This window comes from Heptranchias perlo, chromosome 2 (genome assembly GCF_035084215.1).
Source record: "Heptranchias perlo isolate sHepPer1 chromosome 2, sHepPer1.hap1, whole genome shotgun sequence".
Lineage (NCBI taxonomy): Eukaryota > Metazoa > Chordata > Chondrichthyes > Hexanchiformes > Hexanchidae > Heptranchias > Heptranchias perlo.
The window spans coordinates 157,317,812-157,342,905 of record NC_090326.1 but is presented as its reverse complement, the minus strand read 5'-3'; the positions used below and the strand labels follow the sequence as shown (position 1 = coordinate 157,342,905).

General features: G+C 45.9%; 1 protein-coding gene across 2 annotated transcripts in view; it reads left to right on the top strand.

Annotated features, from left to right (window-relative positions):
* Positions 1-22,730, top strand: part of LOC137334569 (centrosome-associated protein 350-like) — a 68,368-nt gene extending 45,638 nt beyond the window's left edge. The window contains exons 6-11 of one of the 2 annotated variants that reach the window (XM_067999341.1): positions 1,473-1,756; positions 8,855-9,016; positions 11,414-11,550; positions 14,151-14,257; positions 18,750-19,153; positions 22,407-22,730. In XM_067999341.1, coding sequence (XP_067855442.1) covers positions 1,473-1,756; positions 8,855-9,016; positions 11,414-11,550; positions 14,151-14,257; positions 18,750-19,153; positions 22,407-22,413 — 1,101 coding nt within the window. In that variant the 3' untranslated portion in view covers positions 22,414-22,730. The remainder of the gene's footprint in view (positions 1-1,472; positions 1,757-8,854; positions 9,017-11,413; positions 11,551-14,150; positions 14,258-18,749; positions 19,154-22,406) is intronic. The other variant, XM_067999350.1, reaches the window with a different exon arrangement.
* Positions 22,731-25,094: the final 2,364 nt, after the last annotated feature.

Here is a 25,094-nt window from a genome sequence, read left to right as displayed (position 1 = left end):
AAGGTGGCAGGACAAGTTGATAAAACAGTTAAAAAAACAAACAGGATCCTTGGCTTTATAAATGGAGGTATAGAGTACAAAAGCAAGGAAGTCACTGGTTAGGCCTCAGCTGGAGTATCGTGTCCAATTCTGGGCACCACACTTTAGGAAGGATGTCAAGGCTTAGAGAGGGTGCAGAGGAGATTTACTAGATTGGTACCAGGGATGAGGGACTTCAGTTATGTGGAGAGATTGGAGTTGTTGGGATTGTTCTCCTTACAGCAGAGAAGGTTAAGGGGAGATTTAATAGAGGTGTTCAAAGTCATGAGGTGTTTTTATACAGTAGATAGGGAGAAACTGTTTCCAGTGGCAGGAAGGTCAGTAACCTGAGGACACAGATTTAAGGTAATTGGCAAAAAAGCTAGGGGGGAGATGAGGAGAATTTTTTTTAAGCAGCAAGTTGTCATTATCTGGAACGCACTGCCTGAAAGGGCGGTAGAAGCAGATTCGAAAGGGAATTGGATAAATACTTGAAAAGGAAAAATTTACAGGGCTATGGGGAAAGAGCAGGGGAGTGGGACTAATTGGATTGCTCTTTCATAGAGCCGGCACAGGGACGCTGGGCTTTATTCCAATGATGAGATTATAAATTATGATCTAAAGGAAGCAGGTTATTGCTGCCTTATTCAGAGGCTTATGGATTGAATTTGATATTTATGTCAATTGCTTTAGTCTGTATGAGGTCATTTGTAAACAAAATTTGTGTAATCCAATCCCTGGGCCTATCCTTAGCTGGTCTAGAGGAGAGTGTTGATCGTGGAATTACAGTTGGCAACAGTGCCCTGGATTGGGGAAGAAGAAATTGCTTAGGGCTCTCATTTCAGATAGACATCCTCTAAACCCTACTGGAAGTGTGCGTGTGTGTGCGTGTGTGTACGTGTGCGTGCGTGTGCGTGCGTGCGTGTGTGTGCGTGTGGATAGATAGGACGGGGTTCAGCTGTGATATATTCCACAGTTGAACAGCTTAGTGATACTCATTGCCAAGGGTCACACGTGAATACTGGACCCTTGGGCAAGGTGCTGGAGTGCAGGGCTGCAATCACATATAAAGGCTTTAGGGCAGAACGTAGGATAGTTCTGGGATTTGGAGCAGAGGATGTGGAGGGGGACATAAGCAAATCCAGAAAACATTTTTGGGTGGGACAATATATACTCTGGTCTCTTTCCCTCCCCCCCACTCCCTCCCATTGACCATTGGTTGTTCTCACATTACAACAGTGACTACACTTCAAAAGTACTTAATTGGCCGTAAAGGACTTGGGGACGTCCTGAGGTCGTGAAGGCCGCTGTATATAAATGCAAGTTCGTTCGTTCGTTCTTTCCTGCACCAGAGGGTGACCATTGCCTGGAACCAAATCCTAGCAAGGATATCAATACTTTCAGGTGAGAAATAAAACACATCAACTAAATTGGTGTAATCTTTGAATTTGCAGAAACAACAGCCACAGGAGATTCTGTCAATGGGATACATGTACCATGAACGTGATGACTCTAGGCCATGTGACACAGGACCAACCTCCACTGCTTGCCGATGTGTCAGTCAGGCCTTCGGTCAGGACACAGGGCTAGCCAGTTACATAGAAGAACAATGCCTCAGAGAGAAGACAAATACAACAGACCAGGGGAGGCTGAGAAAACTCTCAATTAACTGCAAACTTCCAACAAAGAAGGGACAGTTACAATCTACAACCCATGATGACGCACCAAAGGCAAGAAGGTAGGTGGAGGGAGAAGTGCATTTTAGTTTCTTCTGTTTATGCGCTTGGCACGCTGATGCTCAATATTTCTACCTGTGAGACTTGAAAGGCTGACATAAAGGAACCACAGAAGGCGTCCTATACACTCGAGGTCAGTTCAGAAGATCCTTCGTCCTCCCAGAACACAAACCCTCTACAATCTTTTCATTACAGCATCTCAATCATCTTTCCTGGCGACCCATTCCAGCCATTAATCACTCTCCGTATAAAGACGTCCCTGAACCTGTGCCCTCTTACCCCGCATGGTAGTCCACCATGAGCCCTAGGGGTCACTCCAGTGCCCCGGAGATGACTTTTGCTGTCTTCACGCTTCCAGAAGAACTATCTCCTTTGGCGTCTTTGTGTTTTGATTTCTTTTTGGATTATATCGGAACCCCCAAAGGTGATTATGTTCTGTAGACCCACACACATTCCAGGGGCGATGTTCTGAGATCATGCTGCTGGCGGGAAATTGTGTTTCGTCCTGCCCATGATTAATGGACGGACAACCATGGGCATTGCACAAATTGGCTGCTGCGTTCCCCTCCAGTACAACAGAGACCACACTTCAAAAGGACTTCTGAGTCCTGAGGATGTGAAAGGCGCTATAGAAAAGTTCTTTATTTAGATGGAGGGGTGGGGGGGGGAATACTGCCCAATTATCTGACATAAGGAACTTTTTTGGGCAACTTATTTGGCCAGAAATATGTTTCCAAATTTCTCTTTAGCTTGAATTGGTGCCAGCTGTGATCTTTTGAACCAGCCTGATACCGCAGCAGAGCCCTTAGCATAGAGTTCTGTCCTTTTGTGTTTTTTTGCTGCTGTGAAGTACTTCACTGTCATTTTCATGAATTTATTTACTATATAGCCCCTTGATCTCTTCCGATCTGTGCACTGTACCTTTTGCTCCATTTAATACATAATGCCTCTTTAGGTTTTTGATTCCAAACTAATTATTTTAGACCAATACACATCGAACTGCACTTGCTACCTATTACCTAAAAGATGTGAATCTGGTTGCATAGTTCCTCATTAGAAAGAAAGAAAGACTTGCATTTGTATAGCACTTTTCACAGCCTCAGGATGTCCCAAAGTGGTTTACAGCCAATAAGGAAATTTGGAAGTTGCGTAATGCGAGAAAGATTAATTGCTATCTGTTATTTTTGTATAGTCTGTAAACAAGGAGATTGTCTTGTAGATGGTGGAAAGGCTTTGGGGAGTTAGGAGGTGAGTCACTCGCCGCAGAATACCCAGCTTCTGACCTGCTCTTGTAGCCACAGTATTTATGTGGCTGGTCCAGTTAAGTTTCTGGTCAATGGTGACCCCCAGGATGTTGATGGTGGGGGATTCGGCAATGGTAATGTCGTTGAATGTCAAGGGGAGGTGGTTAGACTCTCTCTTGTTGGAGATGGTCATTGCCTGGCACTGGTCTGGCGCGAATGTTACTTGCCACTTATCATCCCAAGCCTGGATGTTGTCCAGGTCTTGCTGCATGCGGGCACGGACTGCTTCATTTTCTGAGGGGTTGCGAATGGAACTGAACACTGTGCAATCATCAGCGAACATCCCCATTTCTGACCTTATGATGGAGGGAAGGTCATTGATGAAGCAGCTGAAGATGGTTGGGCCTAGGACACTGTCCTGAGGAACTCCTGCAGCAATGTCCTGGGGCTGAGATGATTGGCCTCCAACAACCACTACCATCTTCCTTTGTGCTAGGTATGACTCCAGCCGCTGGAGAGTTTTCCCCCTGATTTCCATTGACTTCAATTTTACGAGGGCTCCTTGGTGCCACACTCGGTCAAATGCTGCCTTGATGTCAAGAGCAGTCACTCTCACCTCATCTCTGGAATTCAGCTCTTTTGTCCATGTTTGGACCAAGGCTGTAATGAGGTCTGGAGCCTAGTGGTCCTGGCGGAAGCCAAACTGAGCATCGGTGAGCAGGTTATTGGTGAGTAAGTGCCGCTTGATAGCACTGTCAACGACACCTTCCATCACTTTGCTGATGATTGAGAGTAGACTGATGGGGCGGTAATTGGCCAGATTGGATTTGTCCTGCTTTTTGTGGACAGGACATACCTGGGCAATTTTCCACATTGTCTGGTAGATGCTAGTATTGTAGCTGTACTGGAACAGTTTGGCTAGAGGCGCGGCTAGTTCTGGAGCACAAGTCTTCAGAATTACAGCCGGGATGTTGTCGGGGCCCATAGCCTTTGCTGTATCCAGTGCACTCAGCCGTTTCTTGATATCACGTGGAGTGAATCGAATTGGCTGAAGACTGGCTTCTGTGAAGGTGGGGATATCGGGAGGAGGCTGAGATGGATCATCCGCTCGGCACTTCTGGCTGAAGATGGTTGCAAACGCTTCAGCGTATAGTGATTAACTGTATATTAAAAAATATAGTCCTGGAGTGGGGCTTGAACTCACAACCTTCTGACTCAGATCCGGGAAAGCTTACAATTAAAGTCCCAGGACCGACAGTTTTAGATTTGGAGGAGATTTTAAAGTTTAGAAATACCACTTTGAGGTTGGGACAGGATTTAAATTCACTTGCAGGAATTCGGACATCCCAGTTAAATCTGAACAGCAGAGGGGCACGAGGTACATATGAGCCTGGAGTCAGCACGAATGCAGAAAGAGGGTGAAGGTTTTTTTCATGACGCTGTGAAAGTGATGCCATTAGAAATGGTTTTCAAAGTGCGGTGTGTGAGGCCTGTCCTGGTGGGAGAAGGGGAAACCTAGGGGACAAGAAAAAAATTGGATTGGGCTTTATTTCAGGAGGTAACTCATTTGGATGTAAGGACTAAATTTAAAGCAGACTTACAATTAAATCCTGGTAAAAGCACAGCTGGTTGTTCTCTTGAAACCTCATTTAAAAAGCAGTGTTGATTAAGTGTGTAAAAGTATTTGTATGTACCACTGTGGTTATTAATATCACGCTAGTTACAAAAATGAAATTGCAGAGGGAGAAGTCAGTGTTGAGCCATAGTTCCTCTTGTTATTTGGAGTAGAGCAGTTGAACTAAGTTAAACAATGATTGTAGGACAAGGAACGTAGGTACAAACTAGTCTGAGGTCAGGAAGTACTTCTCCACACAAAGCGTGATCCGTACCCCGAGACAAAATACTTCCGAGTCATTCAAGAGAAGCTGCGATGGGAAGACCACAGGCTGCCATGCAATGATGAGCCAGATGTGCAGAATGGCCTCCCTCACCTGTACGTATCTCCGTGAGTGCAGAGGTACAAAGATTCCTCACCCTTCAACACATTGATCACAACTCAGAATGTGCTTGCTCAGGACCCCGCTTCCTTCCTGCGGGTGTCCCACTCGCTTGCTCAAAAGAACAGGTTAAGATCGGGACACAGCGGGAAGGCCGTGGGATCATAGTGGATAAGTGACTGGCCGGGCGTGGGGGGTGTTAAAATCAGGGCCTGTGTGTTTATATTCTAACCCACCAACTTTCTTGTCTGCCGAGCTTCATTTCTTTTTTAAATGCGTGCGCCCGCACCGTGTGTGTGTGTGTGTGTGTGTGTGTGTGTGTGTGCGTGCGTGCGCCCCCACATCTGTGTGTGTGTGTGTGTGTGTGTGTATGTGCATACGCCCCCACCCCCACATCTGTGTGTGTGTGCGTGCGCCCCCACATCTGTGTGTGTGCGCACGCGTGCCCGCACCTGTGTGTGTGTGTGTGTGTGTGCGCGCGCCCATACGTGTGTGCGCACACGCCCGCCTATACACGTGTACGCGCCCGCACCTATGTATGTGTGTGTGCGCGCGCGTGCGCCCGCATCGTGTGTGTGTGTGTGTGTGTGTACACACCAGTTGAAGAGAGGATCTGTGTCTGTGTGATGAAGAGTTTAGTGATGGGCACACATTACCCCAGGCTCTTGTATGAAGAATGGGCACTTAGGTGAGGTTCTGGAGGGATGGCTGTGTCAGACAGAGGATTACCATGCCGACTGATCACAAGGCTGAGCGGGAGGAATAGCTCCACTGTTGGTCTCTGTTAATGCAGTTTCCATTACTGGTTGACTTGAGTGGCTGGTTGCCAGGTTGATGTAATCCTTCGATAACCTGGGAATCGCTATGTGTATTTTGCTGGTGTAACCAGGACAATCCTATGAACTGTTGATACCTTAAGATGTAACCGTGTTCACTTTTCTATTTTAAAACCGAACAAGACAGATGGTGATAGAGATTTTTGTTTAAATTGATGGGAGCGTGCCTGTATCTCTGGCAGTAACAGCAGGCTATGTATTTATAAACAGATACAATCAATCACACTCCAGGATTGAGGCATTAGATCCTGATCACTGGAGCTGAACATCTGTCAGGTGTCAAGATAACAAGGTCTTCAGAAAATAATTTTGCACGGACATGCACCCGAGGAGGCAACAGTCTGGAGTTATTGGTTAAACGGTTTATTTAAAGGAGACATGCTCAGCTAATTTTGCGTTTAATTGCGATTGGAAACTCAGATGCCACGTAAAACAGATCCAATAAAATTAGTAACTGCGTTTTTCAGACTCCCTCAGGACTGATGTCTTGCAGTGAGGACTGTGTGGTGTGGAACATGAGGTTGGGTTTATAAATGTTGTATATTCACATCCAGTCAGCGTTTTAAGAGCCAAGTCAGCGTGTCAGCATTTGTTGGCAAAACCCTTTTACTGATGCACCTCGACTCCTGTTGTAAAGTGATTTCCACTGCTGCACACTATAGGCAGGAATTCTCATCAGAACAGAAGTTTCTGCCTACATAATGCAGCAGCTGGGATTACTTTGCAACAGTACTCAACAACACTGAGGAGAGAGAGAAAGGAGGGAGGACATAGATAGCAGTGAAAAGAGGGAAGGGTAGAGAGGATGGCAGGCAGTGGAGGAGAGAGAAGGGAGGGGAGGATGGATGGCAATGGAGGAGAGGGAGGGGAGGATGGATTGCAATGTGGAGGACAGGGAAGGGAGGGTAGAATGGATGGCAGTGGAGGAGAGGGAACGGAGGGGAGAATGGATGACAGTGAAGAGGGAGAGAAGGGAGGGGTGGATGGATGGCAATTCAAGGGAAATGCAAGGGAGAAATGGATGCCAATGAAGTGTAAATGAATGGGGAGAGGGAAGAGTGGCAAATAAATGACAATGAAGGGAAGAATCAATAGCATTGAAAGGAGAACATAGGAACAGGAGTAGGCCATGCCTGCTCTGCCATTTGATAAGATCATGGCTGATCTGTGATCTAACTCCATATACCTGCCTTTGGCCCATATCCCTTAATAACTTTGGTTGCCAAAAAGCTATCTATCTCAGATTTAAATTTGGCAATTGAGCTAGTATCAACTACCGTTTGCGGAAGAGACATCCAAACTTCTACCATCCTTTGTGTGCAGAAATGTTTTCTAATCTCACTCCTGAAAGGTCTGGCTCTAATTTTTAGACTGTGCCCCCTACACCTAGAATCCCCAACCAGCGGAAATAGTTTCTCTCTATCCACCCTATCTGTTCCCCTTAATATCTCTTAACTTCGATCAGATCACCCCTTAACCTTCGAAACTCCAGAGAATACAACCCCAATTTGTGTAATCTCTCCTCGTAACTTAACCCTTGAAGTCTGGGTATCATTCTAGTAAACCTACGCTGCACTCCCTCCAAGGCCAATATGTCCTTCCGAAGGTGCTCACAGTTCTCCAGGTGCGGTCTAACCAGGGTTTTGTATAGCTGCAGCATAACTTCTGCCCCCTTGTACTCTAGTCCTCTAGATATAAAGGCCAGTATTCCGTTAGCCTTATTGATTATTTTCTGTACCTGTTCATGACACTTCAATGATCTATGTACCAGTACCCCTAGGTCCATTTGGACATCCATTGTTTTTAACTTTTTACCATTTAGAAAGTACCCTGTTCTATCCTTTTTTGATCCAAAGTGGATGACCTCACATTTGTCTACATTGAATTCCATTTGCCAAAGTTTTGCCCATTCACCTAATCTATCAATATCGCTTTGTAATTTTATGTTTTCATCTACACTGCTTACAATGCCACCAATCTTTGTGTCATCGGCAAACTTAGATATGAGACTTTCTATGCCTTCATCTAAGTGTTTAATAAATATTAAATAATTGAGGCCCCAAGACAGATCCCTGCGGGACTCCACTAGTCATATCCTGCCAATTGAGTACCTTCCCATTATCCCTACTCTCTGTCACTTTTCGCTCAGCCAACTTCCTAACCAAGTCCGTACTTTTCCCTCGATTCCATGGGCTTCTATCTTAGCTAACAGTCTCTTATGTGGGACCTTATCAAATGCCTTCTGGAAGTCCATATAAATAACATCCATTGACATTCCCCTGTCCACTACTTTAGACAACTCTTCAAAAAATTCAATCAGGTTTGTCAGGCACGACCTACCTTTCACAAATCCATGCTGGCTCTCTCTGATTAACTGAAAATTCTTGAGGTGTTCAGTCACCCTATCCTTAATTATAGACTCCAGCATTTTCCCCACAACAGATGTTAGGCTAACTGGTCTATAATTCCCCGGTTTCCCTCTCCTTTCTTAAAAAGCGGAGTGACGTGCAATTTTCCAATCTAGAGGGACAGTTCCTGAATCTAGAGAACTTTGAAAGATTATAGTTAGGGCATCCGCAATGTGCTCACCTACTTCCTTTAAAACCCTGGGATGGAAACCATCTGGTCCTGGGGATTTGTCACTCTTTAGTGCTATCATTTTCTTCATTACTGTTGCTTTACTTATGTTACTTGCAGAGGTGAGTTTTGTGTTTTTTGTCCACTCTTTTTCAAGAAGAAAAGGGAAGGTGAAGCAGACATTTACTGGATATATACTGGTAATATAATGCATTGGATTGAGATGTATATTAAAAAAAAATGCTGACTGAAAAGATGTCGGCATGGTAACATTGGGTTGGTGAACATTGTTGACATGTTTGTTGTACCAGGAGATCAGTTACAATTCTGGACATGATGCTTTCCTGTAAGTAGGATTGCGACGGCCTCTGATTTGATCTTTGGTATTGTGCGATTTGACTTCATTGTTGCTGAGTGCGGTTCTCTTCTCTTCTCTTCTGCTTTAGTCCTGACTTTCTGGTCGATGCCACTTTAAGTTCCTCCGTCTTCCCTTTCCCTATGGTCGGCTGCCGGTGCTCCAGCTGTGTCTCCTTCTTTAGTAACTACACACTGACGAATGGTCGAAATGGCCATGACAAAGAGGTCAAACCGTTGCTGCACTTGCAGAGGTGAGTTTTGTGTTTTTTGTCCACTCTTTTTCAAGTAATCCTTTCATGAATTACTTTTCATGGGTTAGTTGCGAGTCAGAAAGATGCTACAACCAACATGTTGTGCCAGGGAGTGGATGGAGGTGACTCCCTACGCAATGGCTTGCTAATCTCGGCTATTATAGGGAGGTATTGAATAGAGGCTAGGCTCATTCTCATGGAGAAAGCAGGTCACGCCATCCTGCTTTCTTGCACCTCCTTTTGACTGGTTGTGCAGCATTGGTGACTGGGTCAAATTCCTACATAATGCCCTTGTGAAAGCACTGTCCTCATAAGGGATGGAAGAAGGCGGCCCAACACACCTTCTCAGGGCAGCTAGGGACGGGCAATAAAGGCTGCCTGCCAGCTTAGCCCACATCCTGAGATTGAAGACGCAAAGCTCTCTCTCTGTGCTGGCTGTTTGGGTCTTGCATTGAATGAATTTTGGCACTTTTAGTGCAGTTCCTAATGGGTTTGGTTTTTGCAGCAAAGAGATGCCAGTAATTGGAATTCAATTGGCTGCTCACTCAGAGAAGCCACATGGGTGGCCGGAAAATATTACACTGGTTCAATGGGGAATGCTCATCTGAGGTTAAGGAAAGGCCCGTTATTGTGACAAGAGTATGGAGATATAAATAGCGACACTTGAGGGGGTAATTGTAACCTAACCCGCCTGGCGCGAAACTAACGGGATCGGATTGGACGCCCGTTTTACACTCTGCCCGATTTTACTCCCCCTTGACTGGAACCTATGGTTTACGTTTAGGTGTCCATTTTATGCCTGTAAAACGAATGTGGTACCAATGAACTTAAAGGCCCATGTGTCACTTACATCACATTGACGCCATGTGCTGGTGACCTGGAAACAAATGAAAAAACGTTCGCCAATCACTTGTAAGGATTACTGAAAAGAGCACTTGCAGAATAAATAGGCTGATCTGGTGATCCGGCTGAGGCTTAATGAGCATTGGGTGATGCAGTGGGTTCACATACTCTCCTTTCACCTCTGGGATCTGGGTTTGAATCTAGCTCAGACTGATAAGATAGAGACCTCGCTGTCTGCTACTTAGGAACATAGGAGCAGGAGCAGGTCATTTAGCCCCTCGAGCCTGTTCAGCCATTCGTTGAGATCACGGCTGATCTGTGACCTAACTCCATGTACCCGCCTTAGCCCCATGTCCCTCAATACCTTTTGGTTAACAAAAATCTATCAATCTCCGATTTAAAATTAACAATTGAGCTAGCATCAAGTGCCGCTGGCGGAAGAGACCCAAATGAAAGGGTCCGAAGTGAAATGAGTTTGGATAGTCTCAGCCCAGTTCTTGGCGGGTGCGAGCCTGCAGCAGAAAACTTACCACTATGTTTGACACTGACCATCTCACTCAGAGACACCGTGGAGATGGTAGGAGTGGAAATGTCGCACTGGTGCTGTATTGAGATTGGGGCTTTGATGCATGGGCTTCGGGCAGAGTAGCGGGAGCTTTTGACTTCCACTGTGTCAAGCATAAAGTGTTTTAAAGTGGTATGAAACCAGGACCGGAAAATCAGAGAATATAAATACTGGGAATGTTTCCCGGCGTGGGGGGGTGCCGGCTCGCCAGGCCCGGTGCGGGGGGGGCGGGGGTGCTGGCTCACCAGGCCCGGTGCATTTGTCCAAAGTATTCAAAGGGGAATTGGATCAATTCCTGAATTCAGCAAAGAAATATGAGCTGGGAAAAGATCTGATCCTGCTTCTGGATGACGGAGTGAACTGATGGACTGAATGGCCTTCTCTTGCTCTGACAATTTTATATTGAAGAAACATCCTGTTCAGTGGGATGGTGCCTACAGGACAATCTTTCCTATATAGAGGCACTGGAGAAGGTACAAAAAAGATTCACAAGGATGGTACCAGAACAGAGAGGATATACTTATCAGGAAAGGCTGAACAGGCTGGGGCTCTTTTCTTTAGAAAAGAGAAGACTGGGTGACCTGATAGAGGCCTTTAAGATTATGAAAGGGTTTGAAAGGGTAGACGTAGAGAAAATGTTTCCACTTGTGGGGGAGACCAAAACTCGAGGTCATCCATATAAGATAGTCATCAATAAATTCAGTAAGCAATTCAGGAGAAACTTCTTTACTTAGAGAGTGGTTAGAATGTGGAACTCGCTACAACAAGGAGTAGTTGAGGCGAATAGCATAGATGCCTTTAAGGGGAAGGTAGATAAATACACGAGGGAGAAAAAAATATATGTTGATAGGGTTGTATGAAGTAGGGTGGGAGGATGCTCGTGTGGAGCACAAATGCTGGCATATACCAGTTGGGCTGAATGGCTTGTTTCTGTGCTGTAGTCTCTATGCAACTCTATGTATGTAACTTTCCTTCTGATCCTTCCACAGACAGAAACTTCCCATTAACATAAACGATTATGTGATTGTAAATGGCAACAAGTCAGGCACTGCCCGCTATGTTGGCCATTTGGACAATTCAGGAATGGCCAATGCAGTCTTTGTAGGAGTTGAGCTGGACGAGCCAAGTAAGTATATTATCTTCACCAAATGGAAGAAATCTTGAATCCGTACTTAAACTTAAAATGGCTTCTATTAGGTCACCTCCCAATTCACACATGCTTCACTTTTCTAACCTATTTTGTTTTTTAAAATTCTTTTCCATTTCTCCATTCCTCTGCTTGGGTCTCTCTGCGCCACACAGCACCTGAGAGGACAGACGGGCTACATGCTATCAGGTTACTGTCAATGCCACTCATGAACTGGCTGCAAGAGGTACAAGAATGCTCCTCAGGGAGACTCCACCTGCAATGAGCCATCCTTTCTTGTGGGGAAGTGCCTGGCCTCCACTCTACACCCCCCTCTACAGCGTTACACTTGAGATTGAGGACTCATCGTGTGGGGATCTCATCTTTGCCAATCCATCTCCTCCGTCCATTAGCATGGCTCGTTGGGGTTCCAGTGCAGTACAATACTGTGCCATCCATGTCGTGAGATGAAGGAGACTCTTGGGTCCATTTGATCTCATCCTTACAGCCAACCCTACTGACTTCCTCTTGCTGTGTCTAGCTGTTTTCTTCATTGTGTGTAGTTTTGGGCCACCCTGTTATAGGAAGGACATAAATGCAATGGAAAGGGAAAATTCAGTAGGATGTTTTGCAGCGTTGAAGCATTAGGAGTAGAAAGACAGACTGAGGTATGGGGGTTCTTTTCTTTAAAGCTGAGAAGGATAAGGGTTGAACTGATGGAGGGCTTCAAGATTATGATGGTGTAAAGGTAAATGGATTGTTTCCATTAGTCAGTGATACAGTACTAAGAGGGCACAACTTTAAGAAAATCCACAAGACATTAATGGAGAAGTTAGAAAAAAATTCTGTACACAGTGGGTGGTTAGAATGTGGAATTCTTTGACGCAGATCATGTTTGAAGCAATGTCTAAAAATTATTTTTTAAAAAGGACATTAGTCATCTAAATCATAGAATCATACAAAGGTTACTGCATGGAAGGAGGCCATTCGGCCTATTGAGTCCGTGCTGGCTCTATGCAAGAGCAATCCAACTAGTCCCACTCCCCCGCCCTATCCGCGTAGCCCTGCAAATTTTTTCCTTTCAAGTACTTATCCAGTTCCCCTTTGAAGGCCATGATTGAATCTGCCTCCACCACCCCCTCAGGCAGTGCATTCCAGATCTTAACCACTTGCTGTGTAAAAAAGTTTTTCCTCATGTTACTTTGGTTCCTTTGCCAATCACCTTAAATCTATGTCCTCTGGTTCTTGACCCTTCTGCCAATGGGAACAGTTTCTCTCTATCTATTCTGTCTAGACCTTTCATGATTTTGAAAAAGAGGAATAGTAGAGGGTATTGGCAGCAAGTGGAAGAGTGGGATTAGACTAGGTGGCTCATGTGGAGACTTAATGGGCTGAATGCTCGGTGATGCTGAAGCCTGTGTTGTAATCTCAGCCACTCTTCCTGGCAGTCATTCCGACTATCCTAAACTCGCCCTTCACATTCCTCAACTTGTGCCCTCTCCTCCAGCTGAGCCTGTAACATCTGAAATTATTGTTCCTTGGTTTTTCCGTTTGGAACACCCTCTGGGTTTATATTTAAGATGGCTTCCGAATCAATTGTCTTGAGTATTGGTAAACATTCAAAATATACATTTCTTCCCCCCGCTCCCCCCCCCCACTTCGTTCGCTGATTTTCTGCTCAATTGTGATGACGAGCTCTAATTCGTAATATTCTCAAAAGTAAGGGGGAGAAAAGTTTGCAATTACTCCAGTTTTGGGTTTGGTGCAGAATTGTTACTGCAATTATAGAATCATACAGCACAGAAGGAGGCCATTCGGCCCATCGTGCCAGTGCCGGTTCTTTTGAAAGAGCTATCCAATTAGTCCCACTCCCCTGCTCTTTCCCCATAGCTCTGTAATTTTCTTCCCTTCAAGTATTTATCCAATTCCCTTTTGAAAGTTACTATTGAATTTGCTTCCACCGCCCTTTCAGGTAGTGCTTTCCAGATCATAACAACTCGCTGCATAAAAATAAAAATTCTCCTCAAGTCGCCTCTGGCTCTTTTGCTGATCACCTTAAGTCTGTGTCCTCTGGTTACCGACCCTCCTGCCAGTGGAAACAGTTTTTCCTTATTTACTCTATCAAAACCCTTCATGATTTTGAACACCTCCATTAAATCTCCCTTAACTTTGTCTGTTCTAAGGAGATCAACCCCAGCTTCTCCAATCTCTCCACATAATTGAAGTCCCTCATCCCTGGCACCATTCTAGTAAATCTCCTCTGCACCCTCTCTAAGGCCTTGACATCCTTCCTCATGTGCGGTGCCCAGAATTGGACACTATACCCCAGCTAACCATATTAGTTTAGCATAACTTCCATGATTTTGTACTCTATGCCTGTTTATAAAGCCCAGGATCCCGTATACCTTTTTAACAGCCTTCTCAACTTGTCTTGCCACCTTCAAAGATTTGTGTACATACACCCCTGTGTCTCTCTGTTCCTGCACCCCCTTTAAAATTGTACCAACATTGCCTGTTGTTATTAAAACAGGAAATGCATGCAGAATACGTGCAGCAATCTTGCCTGCTGTAACGTTCCTCAATATCTGTTCGGATTGCAGGTGGACAGCATGACGGCACGTTTGAAGGAAAGAAATACTTCCAGTGTTATGAGAACTTTGCCATTTTTGTTCCGGTGCACGAGATATTTTATGTTATAAATAAAAAGGTAAGATAGGAAGAAATGAGAGCATCAAGCTTTGACTCACAACTAGATAACAACATAACTTCCATATATATAGCATCGTTAACATAATACAGCACTTCACGGAGGCTGAAATATTTCGAGACTTAGCGATTATGAGAAGGGGTAACCAAAGGTACGATCCACGAGGTTGGGGAGTCAGGGAGAGGAAGGGGTTTAGGGGAGTGTTCTCGCGTGTGGGGCCACGGTGGATAAAGTCTTTGCCACTAAAGGAGCAGTGATGGGGGAGGGGGGACAATTTTCTTTTTATTCGTTCATGGGATGTGGGCGTCGCTGGCGAGGTCAGCATTTATTGCCCATCCCTAATTGCCCTTGAGAAGGCGGTGGTGAGCCGCCTTCTTGAACCACTACAGTCCGTGTGGTGAAGGTTCTCCCACAGTGCTGTTAGGAAGGGAGTTCCAGGATTTTGACCCAGCGACGATGAAGGAACGGCGATATATTTCCAAGTCAGGATGGTGTGTGACTTGGAGGGGAACGTGCAGGTGGTGTTGCTCCCATATGCCTGCTGCTCTTTTCCTTCTGGGTGGTAGAGATCGCAGGTTTGGGATGTGCTGTCGAAGAAGCCTTGGCGAGTTTCTGCAGTGCATCCTGTGGATGGTACACACTGCAGCCACAGTGCGCTGGTGGTGAAGGGAGTGAATGTTTAGGGTGGTGGATGGGGTGCCAATCAAGTGGGCTGCTTTGTCCTGGATGGTGTCGAGCTTCTTGTGTTGTTAGAGCTGCACTCATCCAGACAAATGGAAAGTATTCCATCACACTCCTGACTTGTGCCTTGTAGATGGTGGAAAGGCTTTGGGGAGTCAGGAGGTGAGTCACTCGCTGCAGAATACCCAGCCTCTGACCTGCTCTTGTAGCCACAGTATTTATATGGCTGGTGCAGTTAAGTTTCTGGTCAGTGGTGACCCCCAGGATGTTGATGGTAGGGGATTCGGCGATGGTAATGCTGTTAAATTTCAAGGGGAGATGGTTAGAGTCTCTCTTGTTGGAGATGGTCATTGCCTGGCACTTGTCTGGTGCGAATGTTACTTGCCACTTATCAGCCCAAGCCTGGATGTTGTCCAGGTCTTGCTGTAAATGGGCTCGGACTGCTTCATTATCTGAGGGGTTGCAAATGGAACTGAACACTGTGCAATCATCAGCGAACATCCCCATTTCTGACCTTATATGGAGGGAAGGTCATTGATGAAGCAGCTGAAGATGGTTGGGCCTAGGACACTGCCCTGAGGAATTCCTGCAGCAATGTCCTGGGGCTAAGATGATTGGCCACCAACAACCACTACCATCTTCCTTTGTGCTAGGTATGACTCCAGCCACTGGGGAGTTTTCCCCCTGATTCCCATTGTCTTCAATTTTACTAGGGCTCCTTGGTGCCACACTCGGTCAAATGCTGCCTTGATGTCAAAGGCAGTCACTCTCACTTCACCTCTGGAATTCAGCTCTTTTGTCCATGTTTGGACCAAGGCTGTAATGAGGTCTGGAGCCGAGAGGTCCTGGCGGAACCCAAACTGAGCATCGGTGAGTAAGTGCCGCTTGATAGCACTGTCGACGACACCTTCCATCACTTTGCTTATGATTGAGAGTAGACTGATGGGGCGGTAATTGGCCGGATTGCATTTGTCCTGCTTTTTGTGGACAGGTCGTAACTGGGCAAATATCCACATTGTTGGTGCCAGTGTTGCAGTTGTACTGGAACAGCTTGGCTGGAGGCGCAGCTAGTTCTGGAGCACAAGTCTTCAGCACTACAGCCAGGATGTTGTTGGGGCCCATAGCCTTTGCTGTATCCAGTGCACTCAGCAGTTTCTTGATATCACGTGGAGTGAATCGAATTGGCTGAAGACTGGCTTCTGTGATGGTGGGGATATCAGGAGGAGGCCGAGATGGATCATCCACTCGGCACTTCTGGCTGAAGATGGTTGCAAACGCTTCAGCCTTGTCTTTTGCACTCACGTGCTGGAATCCACCATCATTGAGGATGGGGATGTTTACAGAGCCTTCTCCTCCCATTAGTTGTTTAATTGTCCACAACCATTCACGACTGGATGTGGCAGGACTGCAGAGCTTTGATCTGATCCGTTGGTTGTGGAATCGCTTAGCTCTGTCTGTAGCATGTTGCTTCCGCTGTTTAGCATGCATGTAGTGCTGAGTTGTAGCTTCAGCAAGTTGGCACCTCATTTTTAGGTATGCTTGGTGCTGCTCCTCACATGCTCTTCTACACTCCTCACTGAACCAGGGTTGATCCCCTGGCTTGTTGGTAATGGTAGAGTGAGGAATATGCCGGGCCATGAGGTTACAGATTGTGCTGGAAAACAATTCTGCTGCTGCTGATGGCCCACAGCACTTCATGGATGCCCAGTTTTGAGCTGCTAGATCTGTTCTGAATCTATCCCATTTAGCACGGTGGTAGTGCCGCACAACACGTTGGATGGTGTCCTCAGTGCGAAGACGAGACTTCGTACGAGGTCTGTGCGGTGGTCACTCCTACCAATACTGTCATGGACAGATGCATTTGCGATAGGTAAATTGGTGAGGACAAGGTCAAGTAAGTTTTTCCCTCCTGTTGGTTCGCTCACCACCTGCCGCAGGCCCAGTCTAGCAGCTATGTCAGGTGATCAAGAAGGCCAACGGAATGTTGGCTTTTATTGCTAGGGGGATAGAATATAAAAACAGGGAGGTATTGCTGCAGTTATATAAGGTATTGGTGAGACCGCACCTGAAATACTGCATACAGTTTTGGTGTCCATACTTAAGAAAAGACATACTTGCTCTCGAGGCAGTACAAAGAAGGTTCACTCGGTTAATCCCGGGGATGAGGGGGTGGACATATGAGGAGAGGTTGAGTAGATTGGGACTCTACTCATTGGAGTTCAGAAGAATGAGAGGCGATCTTATTGAAACATATAAGATTGTGAAGGGGCTTGATCGGGTGGATGCGGTAAGGATGTTCCCAAGGATGGGTGAAACTAGAATTAGGGGGCATAATCTTAGAATAAGGGGCTGCTCTTTCAAAACTGAGATGAGGAGGAACTTCTTCACTCAGAGGGTGGTAGGTCTGTGGAATTTGCTGCCCCAGGAAGCTGTGGAAGCTACATCATTAAATTAAAACAGAAATAGACAGTTTCCTAGAAGTAAAGGGAATTAGGGGTTACAGGGAGCGGGTAGGAAATTGGACATGAATTTAGATTTGAGATTAGGATCAGATCAGCCATGATCTTATTGAATGGCGGAGCAGGCTCGAGGGGCCGATTGGTCTACTCCTGCTCCTATTTCTTATGTCCTTCAGGACTCGGCCAGCTCGGTCAGTAGTGGTGCTACCGAGCCACTCTTGGTGATGGACATTGAAGTCCCCCACCCAAAGTACATTCTGTCCCCTTGCTACCCTCTGTGCTTCCTCCAAGTGATGTTCAACATGGAGGAGGACTGATTCATCAGCTGAGGGAGGACGGTAGGTGGTAATCAGCAGGAGGTTTCCTTGCCCATGTTTGACCTGATGCCATGAGATTTCATGGGGTCCAGAGTCAATGTTGAGGACTCCCAGGGCCACTCCCTCCTGACTGTATATCACTGTACCGCCACCTCTGGTGGGTCTGTCCTGCCCGTGGGACAGGACATACCCAGGGATGGTGATGGATGAGTCTGGGACGTTGGCTGAAAGGTATGATTCTGTGAGTATGGCTATGTCAGGCTGTTGCTTGACTAGTCTGTGGGACAGCTCTCCCAATTTTGGCACAAGTCCCCAGCTATTAGTGAGGAGGACTTTGCAGGGTCAACTGGGCTTGGTTTGCTATTGTGGTGTCCGGTGCCTAGTGGTCCGACCGGTTTTATTCTTATTACGACTTTTTTTTTAAGCGAGATTTTACAACTGAGTGTCTTGCTCGGCCATTAAGAATCAACCACATTGCTGTGGGTCTGGAGTCACACATAGGCCAGGCTGGGTAAGGACGGCAGGTTTCCTTCCCTGAAGGACAGTAGTGAACCAGATGGGTTTTTATGACAATCTGGTAGTTTCATGGCCACCATTACTGATACTAGTATTTTAATTCCAGATTTTATTTGATTAATTGAATTTAAATTCCCCAGCTGCTATGGCAGGATTTGAACGCATGACTCTGGATTATTAGTCCAGTAACATAACCACTATGCTACCGTACCCTGATGTGTTGGGAGGCTGTTTGACCATAGCAGTAGGGGAGGCGTCAATGGGATAGCAATCAAGAGCAAGTACCCCAGCTTAATTTTCTCTTCCCTGCCCAGAGATACTGAGGTCTTTTGTGGTGATTCTACTGCCGCCCAGGCTGATAGCAGCTGATTCAGTACAGACCAGAGATCATTGTCATTATGAACAGCACCACAGTGGATGGGTACAGAGCAATGCTTTACAATTGGCTTTATATGTTTGTGGTGCACTTTGCTAGAGAGGAAAAAGAATGAAACTCATTCAAACTTTACTCTGCTACAGCCAAAGAAATCCATTTCACCTCCAGCCTTGAGCTCAATGCAACATCGGCACTCCCTCGGACCCCACTCCTCTTCGACCAACAATTCTGGGGCCCGAGGAGAGCACAGCCATCAAGCTAACTCCAGGAAGAAAAAGCAGCATGCACCCAAGGATCCTAATCCAACCAAGAGATCGCTGAGGAAGTCGGGAGCATTTCATTCCTCAAGGACTTCTGACCCGAGTGTGATCCCCTCTCAGGAAGGATGGAGCGACAGTAATGGGAGGACGGAGAAGGAATCAGGCTCCTCCCTGCAGCCAAAAATTAACAACCGGGCTTCCACTATTACCGCAAGTCTACCTCCCGACCTCACCCAGTACAGACCGGTTCATGCATCGATTAGAGCGAGCCCCAGGAAAGTTTTGAGGTGGGTTCAATGGCTCTGCTAAACCTACCATAGTAAATGTTACAACTTTCAATTAATCTATTTTGTGGGGAGAAGGGGGGGTTAAAGGAGGAATATTGGCCAGAACTCCCTGCTCTTTGTATAGAAAGAAATATCTCTTATATAACGCCTTTCGCAACCTCAGGTTATGCCCAAGCGATTTACAGCCAATTAAGTACTTTTGAAGCAATAGTCACTGATGTAATATAGGGAAACGTGGCAGCCAATTTGCACACAGTAAGCTCCCATAAACAGCAATGAAAAAATGACCAGATAATCTGTTTTATTTTGTGGTGTTGGTTGAGGGCTAAATGTTGGCCAGGACACCAGGGAGAACTCTCCTGCTTTTCTTCAAAATAGTGACGTGGGATCTTTTACTTCCACGTGAGAGGGCAGACGGGGCCTCAATTTCAAAAGCCGGCACTTCCGCTAGTGCAGCACTCCCTCAGTAATGCACTGGAATGTCAGCCTAGATTACATGTTCAAGTCTCTGGCGTGGGACTTGTACCCAAAACTTTGTGACTCGGAGGCGAGAGTGCTACCAACTGAGCTACGGCTGACACAAAATAGTGACATGGCAGGTAGACAAAACTTCAGTACTGAAGTGTTAGTCTAAGATTGTGCACTCAGGGACCAGTATGGGACTTGAACCCACAACCTTCTGCCCCAGAGTTAAGAGTACTATCAATTGAGTCAAAATTACAATATTTTCCCCTTCTTTCCCTACATCTTGCTAGCATGAAAGCCACACTTGCAACCTACACCCATATGGCTCGGCTGTTTTGTGTCCAGGTGGAGAGGGAGAATTATCCAATATCTTGCTTCCACACTAACACAGTAATATTATGATGTGGAGATGCCGGTGATGGACTGGGGTTGACAATTGTAAACAATTTTACAACACCAAGTTATAGTCCAGCAATTTTATTTTAAATTCACAAGCTTTCGGAGATTTTCTCCTTCCTCAGGCAAATGTTTCAAGAGCTCCTTGAAGCCTACGCATTTATACATATAGAACAATACATGGTGTTTACAGACTGCCCCTGCAACTGCCCGTTGCCAAGGCAATCACCGTGTTCAGACAGAGAGGTGTCACCTGCAGAACCCCCGAATACACATTCAACAAAAAAACAAACAGGGAAAAAAAACAGAGAAAAAAAAACACAGAGAGAGGCAGAAACATCCGGAAGGCAGAGAGAGCCAGCAAATGACCCATTATATTAAAAACAGATAACATTTGTTCGATGGTGGGGTAACGTGTAGCGTGACATGAACCCAAGATCCCGGTTGAGGCCGTCCTCATGGGTGCGGAACTTGGCTATCAATTTCTGCTCGACGATTTTGCGTTGTCGTGTGTCTCGAAGGCCGCCTTGGAGTACGCTTACCCGAAGGTCGGTGGATGAATGTCCATGACTGCTGAAGTGTTCCCCGACTGGGAGGGAACCCTCCTGTTTGGCGATTGTTGCGCGGTGTCCGTTCATCCGTTGTCGCAGCGTCTGCATGGTCTCGCCAATGTACCATGCTCTGGGGCATCCTTTCCTGCAACGTATGAGGTAGACAACGTTGGCCGAGTCACAGGAGTATGAACCATGCACCTGGTGGGTGGTGTCCTCTCGTGTGATGGTGGTATCTGTGTCGATGATCTGGCATGTCTTGCAGAGGTTACCGTGGCAGGGTTGTGTGGCGTTGTGGACGCTCGCACCTCTGCACCTCACTCTACCGCAAGCCCACGGACAACCTCACAATGCTCCACTTTTCCAGCTTCCACCCTAACCACGTCAAAGAGACCATCCCCTATGGACAGGCCCTGCGAATACACAGGGTCTGCTCAGACGAGGAGGAACGCGATGGACACCTACAGACGCTGAAAGACGCCCTAGTAAGAACGGGATATGACGCTCGACTCATCGATCGACAGTTCCGACGGGCCACAGCAAAAAATCGCATAGACCTCCTCAGGAGACTAACACGGGACGCAACCAACAGAGTACCCTTTGTCGTCCAGTACTTCCCCGGAGCGGAGAAACTACGCCATGTTCTCCGCAGCCTTCAACATGTCATCAATGAGGACAAACACCTCGCTATGGCCATCCCCACACCTCCACTACTCGCCTTTAAACAGCCACCCAACCTCAAACAGACCATCGTTCGCAGCAAACTACCTAGCTTTCAAGAGAACAGCGTCCACAACGCCACACAACCCTGCCACGGTAACCTCTGCAAGACATGCCAGATCATCGACACAGATACCACCATCACACGAGAGGACACCACCCACCAGGTGCATGGTTCATACTCCTGTGACTCGGCCAACGTTGTCTACCTCATACGTTGCAGGAAAGGATGCCCCAGAGCATGGTACATTGGCGAGACCATGCAGACGCTGCGACAACGGATGAACGGACACCGCGCAACAATCGCCAAACAGGAGGGTTCCCTCCCAGTCGGGGAACACTTCAGCAGTCATGGACATTCATCCACCGACCTTCGGATAAGTGTACTCCAAGGCGGCCTTCGAGACACACGACAACGCAAAATCGTCGAGCAGAAATTGATAGCCAAGTTCCGCACCCATGAGGACGGCCTCAACCGGGATCTTGGGTTCATGTCACGCTACACGTTACCCCACCATCGAACAAATGTTATCTGTTTTTAATATAATGGGTCATTTGCTGGCTCTCTCTGCCTTCCGGATGTTTCTGCCTCTCTCTGTGTTTTTTTTTCTCTGTTTTTTTTCCCTGTTTGTTTTTTTGTTGAATGTGTATTCGGGGGTTCTGCAGGTGACACCTCTCTGTCTGAACACGGTGATTGCCTTGGCAATGGGCAGTTGCAGGGGCAGTCTGTAAACACCATGTATTGTTCTATATGTATAAATGCGTAGGCTTCAAGGAGCTCTTGAAACATTTGCCTGAGGAAGGAGAAAATCTCTGAAAGCTTGTGAATTTAAAATAAAATTGCTGGACTATAACTTGGTGTTGTAAAATTGTTCACAACAGTAATATTAGTCAAGGCCTGGCCATAGGTTGCTTGCCAGTTCTCTTGGGTGTACAATTGTAGGTTACATGAGCTAGGGCAGCTGAAATAAAAAGGCAAGAGAAATAAGTGAACAGCACCGTTCCCTGGAGCAGGGAGCAGATGGAGATTGATGACACGGTGCATCTTCAGCAGTGAACGAGTTGATGGGAGGTACTGAAAAGCAATGCTACTTTTACCATCGGTCTTGCTCTTCCTACAGGCGCTGACAATGGAGAACCGACACTCTCAGCACAGAAGAGCTGTCAGTCTGAAGGGAACAATGCTTTCATCGAACAGAAGATTGGTGGAATCGCTGTTTCTCACAGCATCCCGTTGGCCTTGCTTCTTGGGCAGCACGATTCAGAACAAACAGTGGACTTACTGGTGGGGGTCTTGCAAGTAGCATTAGTGAACCTGCACTGACAATACCAAGACTGCTGTAATCCAGAACTGGGTAGCTTTGATAGCCACACTGTCTCGGTTTACTATAGCATTTAATATTGTTGGTACAAACCTGTATTAAATAAAACCTGCACTGAAATCAGACTGAACTTCTGCGCGTTTGATACCGGTGCAGCACTGATTTACGCTATCGCTGCACTAATCACTTTGTAGGAGTGAAAACCGCTGGGCCATTTTCCAGTTTACCATAAGATCATAAGAGATAGGAGCAGGAGTAGGCCATTCGGCCCCTCGAGCCTGCTCTGCCATTTAATGAGATCATGGCTGATCTGATTTTTACCTCAACTCCACTTTCCCACCCTTTTCCCCATATCCTTTGACTCCCTTGCTGATCGAAAATTTGTCTGACTCAGCCTTGAATGTATTCAATGACTCAGCCTCCACAACTTTTTGGGGTAAAGAATTCCAAAGATTCATGACCCTCTGGGAGAAGAAATTCCTCCTCATTTCCATCTTAAACGGGCGACCCCTTATTCTGAGACTATGCCCCCTAGTTTTAGATTCCCCCATGAGAGGTAACATCCTCTCAGCATCTACCCTATCGAGTCCCCTCAGAATCTTATATGTTTCAATAAGATCTCCTCTCATTCTTCTAAACTCCAATGAGTACAGATCCAACCTGTTCAATCTTTCCTCATAAGACAACCCTTCCATATCCGGAATCAACCTAGTGAACCTTCTCTGAACTGCCTCCAATGCAAGTATGTCCTTCCTTAAATAAGGGTACCAGAACTGTATGCAGTACTCCAGATGTTGTCTCACCAGCACCCTGTACAGTTGTAGCATGACTTCCCTGCTTTTATACTCCATCCCCCCTAGAAATAAAGGCCAATATTCCGTTTGCCTTACGGATTAGCTGCTGCACCTGTATATTGACTTTTTGTATTTCATGTATGAGGACACCCAGATCCCTCTGTACCACAGCATTTTGTAGTATTTCTCCATTCAAATAATATTTTGCTTTTTTATTTTTCCTCCCAAAGTGGATGACTTCACATTTTCCCACATTATTTACCATCTGCCAAATTTTTGCCCATTTGCTTAACCTGTCAATATCCCTTTGCGTCCTCCTCGCAACTTACTTTTCCATCTATCTTTGTATCAGCAGCAAATTTGGCCACAATACACTCTGTTCCTTCATCCAAGTCATTGATATATATTGTAAATAGTTGAGGCCCCAGCACCGATCCCTGCGGCACCCCACTAGTTACAGATTGCCATTTTGAAAATGACCCTTTTATCCCGACTCTTTGTTTTCTGTTAGTTAGCCAATCCTCTATCCATGCCAGTATATAACCCCCAACACCATGAGCTCTTATCTTGTGCAGTAACCTTTTATGTGGCACCTTATCGAATGCCTTTTGGAAATCCAAATATACTGCATCTATTGGTTCCCCTTTATCCACCCTGCTCGTTACTTCCTCAAAGAACTCTAATAAATTTGTCAGACACGATTTCCTCTTCATAAAATCATGTTGACTCTCCTTGATTGTATTATGAGTCTCCATATGTCCTGCTACTACTTCCTTAATAATGGATTCTAGCATTTTCCCAATGACAGATGTTAGGCTAACTGGTCTATAGTTACCTGCTTTCTGTCTCACTCCCTTCTTGAATAGGGATGTTACAATTGCAGTTTTCCAATCCACTGGGACCTTTCCAGAATCTAGTGAATTCTGGAAGATTACAACCAATGCATCCACTATCTCTGCAGCCACTTCCTTTAAGTCCCTCGAATGCAAGCCATCAGGTCCAGGGGACTTGTCAGCCTTTAGACCCATTAGTTTACCTAGTACTTTTTCTCTAGTGATAGTGATTGTTTTTAGTTTCTCCCTCCCCTTTGCCCCTTGATTTTCTACTATTATTGGTATGTTATTAGTGTCTTCTAGTGTGAAGACAGATACAAAATATCTGTTCAATTCCTCTGCCATTTCCTTGTTTTCCATTATTATTTCCCCAGTCTCATCCTCTAAGGGACCAATGTTTACTTTAGTTACCCTCTTCCTTTTTATATACTTGTAGAAGCTTTTACTGGCAGTTTTTATATTTCTTGCTAGTTTACTCTCAATTTATTTTCTCCCTCTATTATTCTTTTAGTCATCCTTTGCTGGTTTTTAAAGTTTTCCCAATCTTCAAGCTTACCAGTAATCTTTGCCATGTAGTTGCTTTTCCTTTTAATCTGATGTCATCTTTTACTTCCTTAGTTTGCCATGGTTGGTTCACCCTTTTTGTGGAGTCTTTCCTCCTCACAGGGATATATTTTTGTTGCAAGTCATAAAATATCTTTTTAATTGTTTGCCATTGCTTATCCACCATCATACCATCTAATCTGTTTACCCAGTCCACTTTAGCCAATTCCGCCCTCATTCCTTTATAATTGCCCTTATTTAAGTTTAATACAGTAGTTTCAGACTTGAGATCCTCGCTCGCATGGTAGAATTTCACA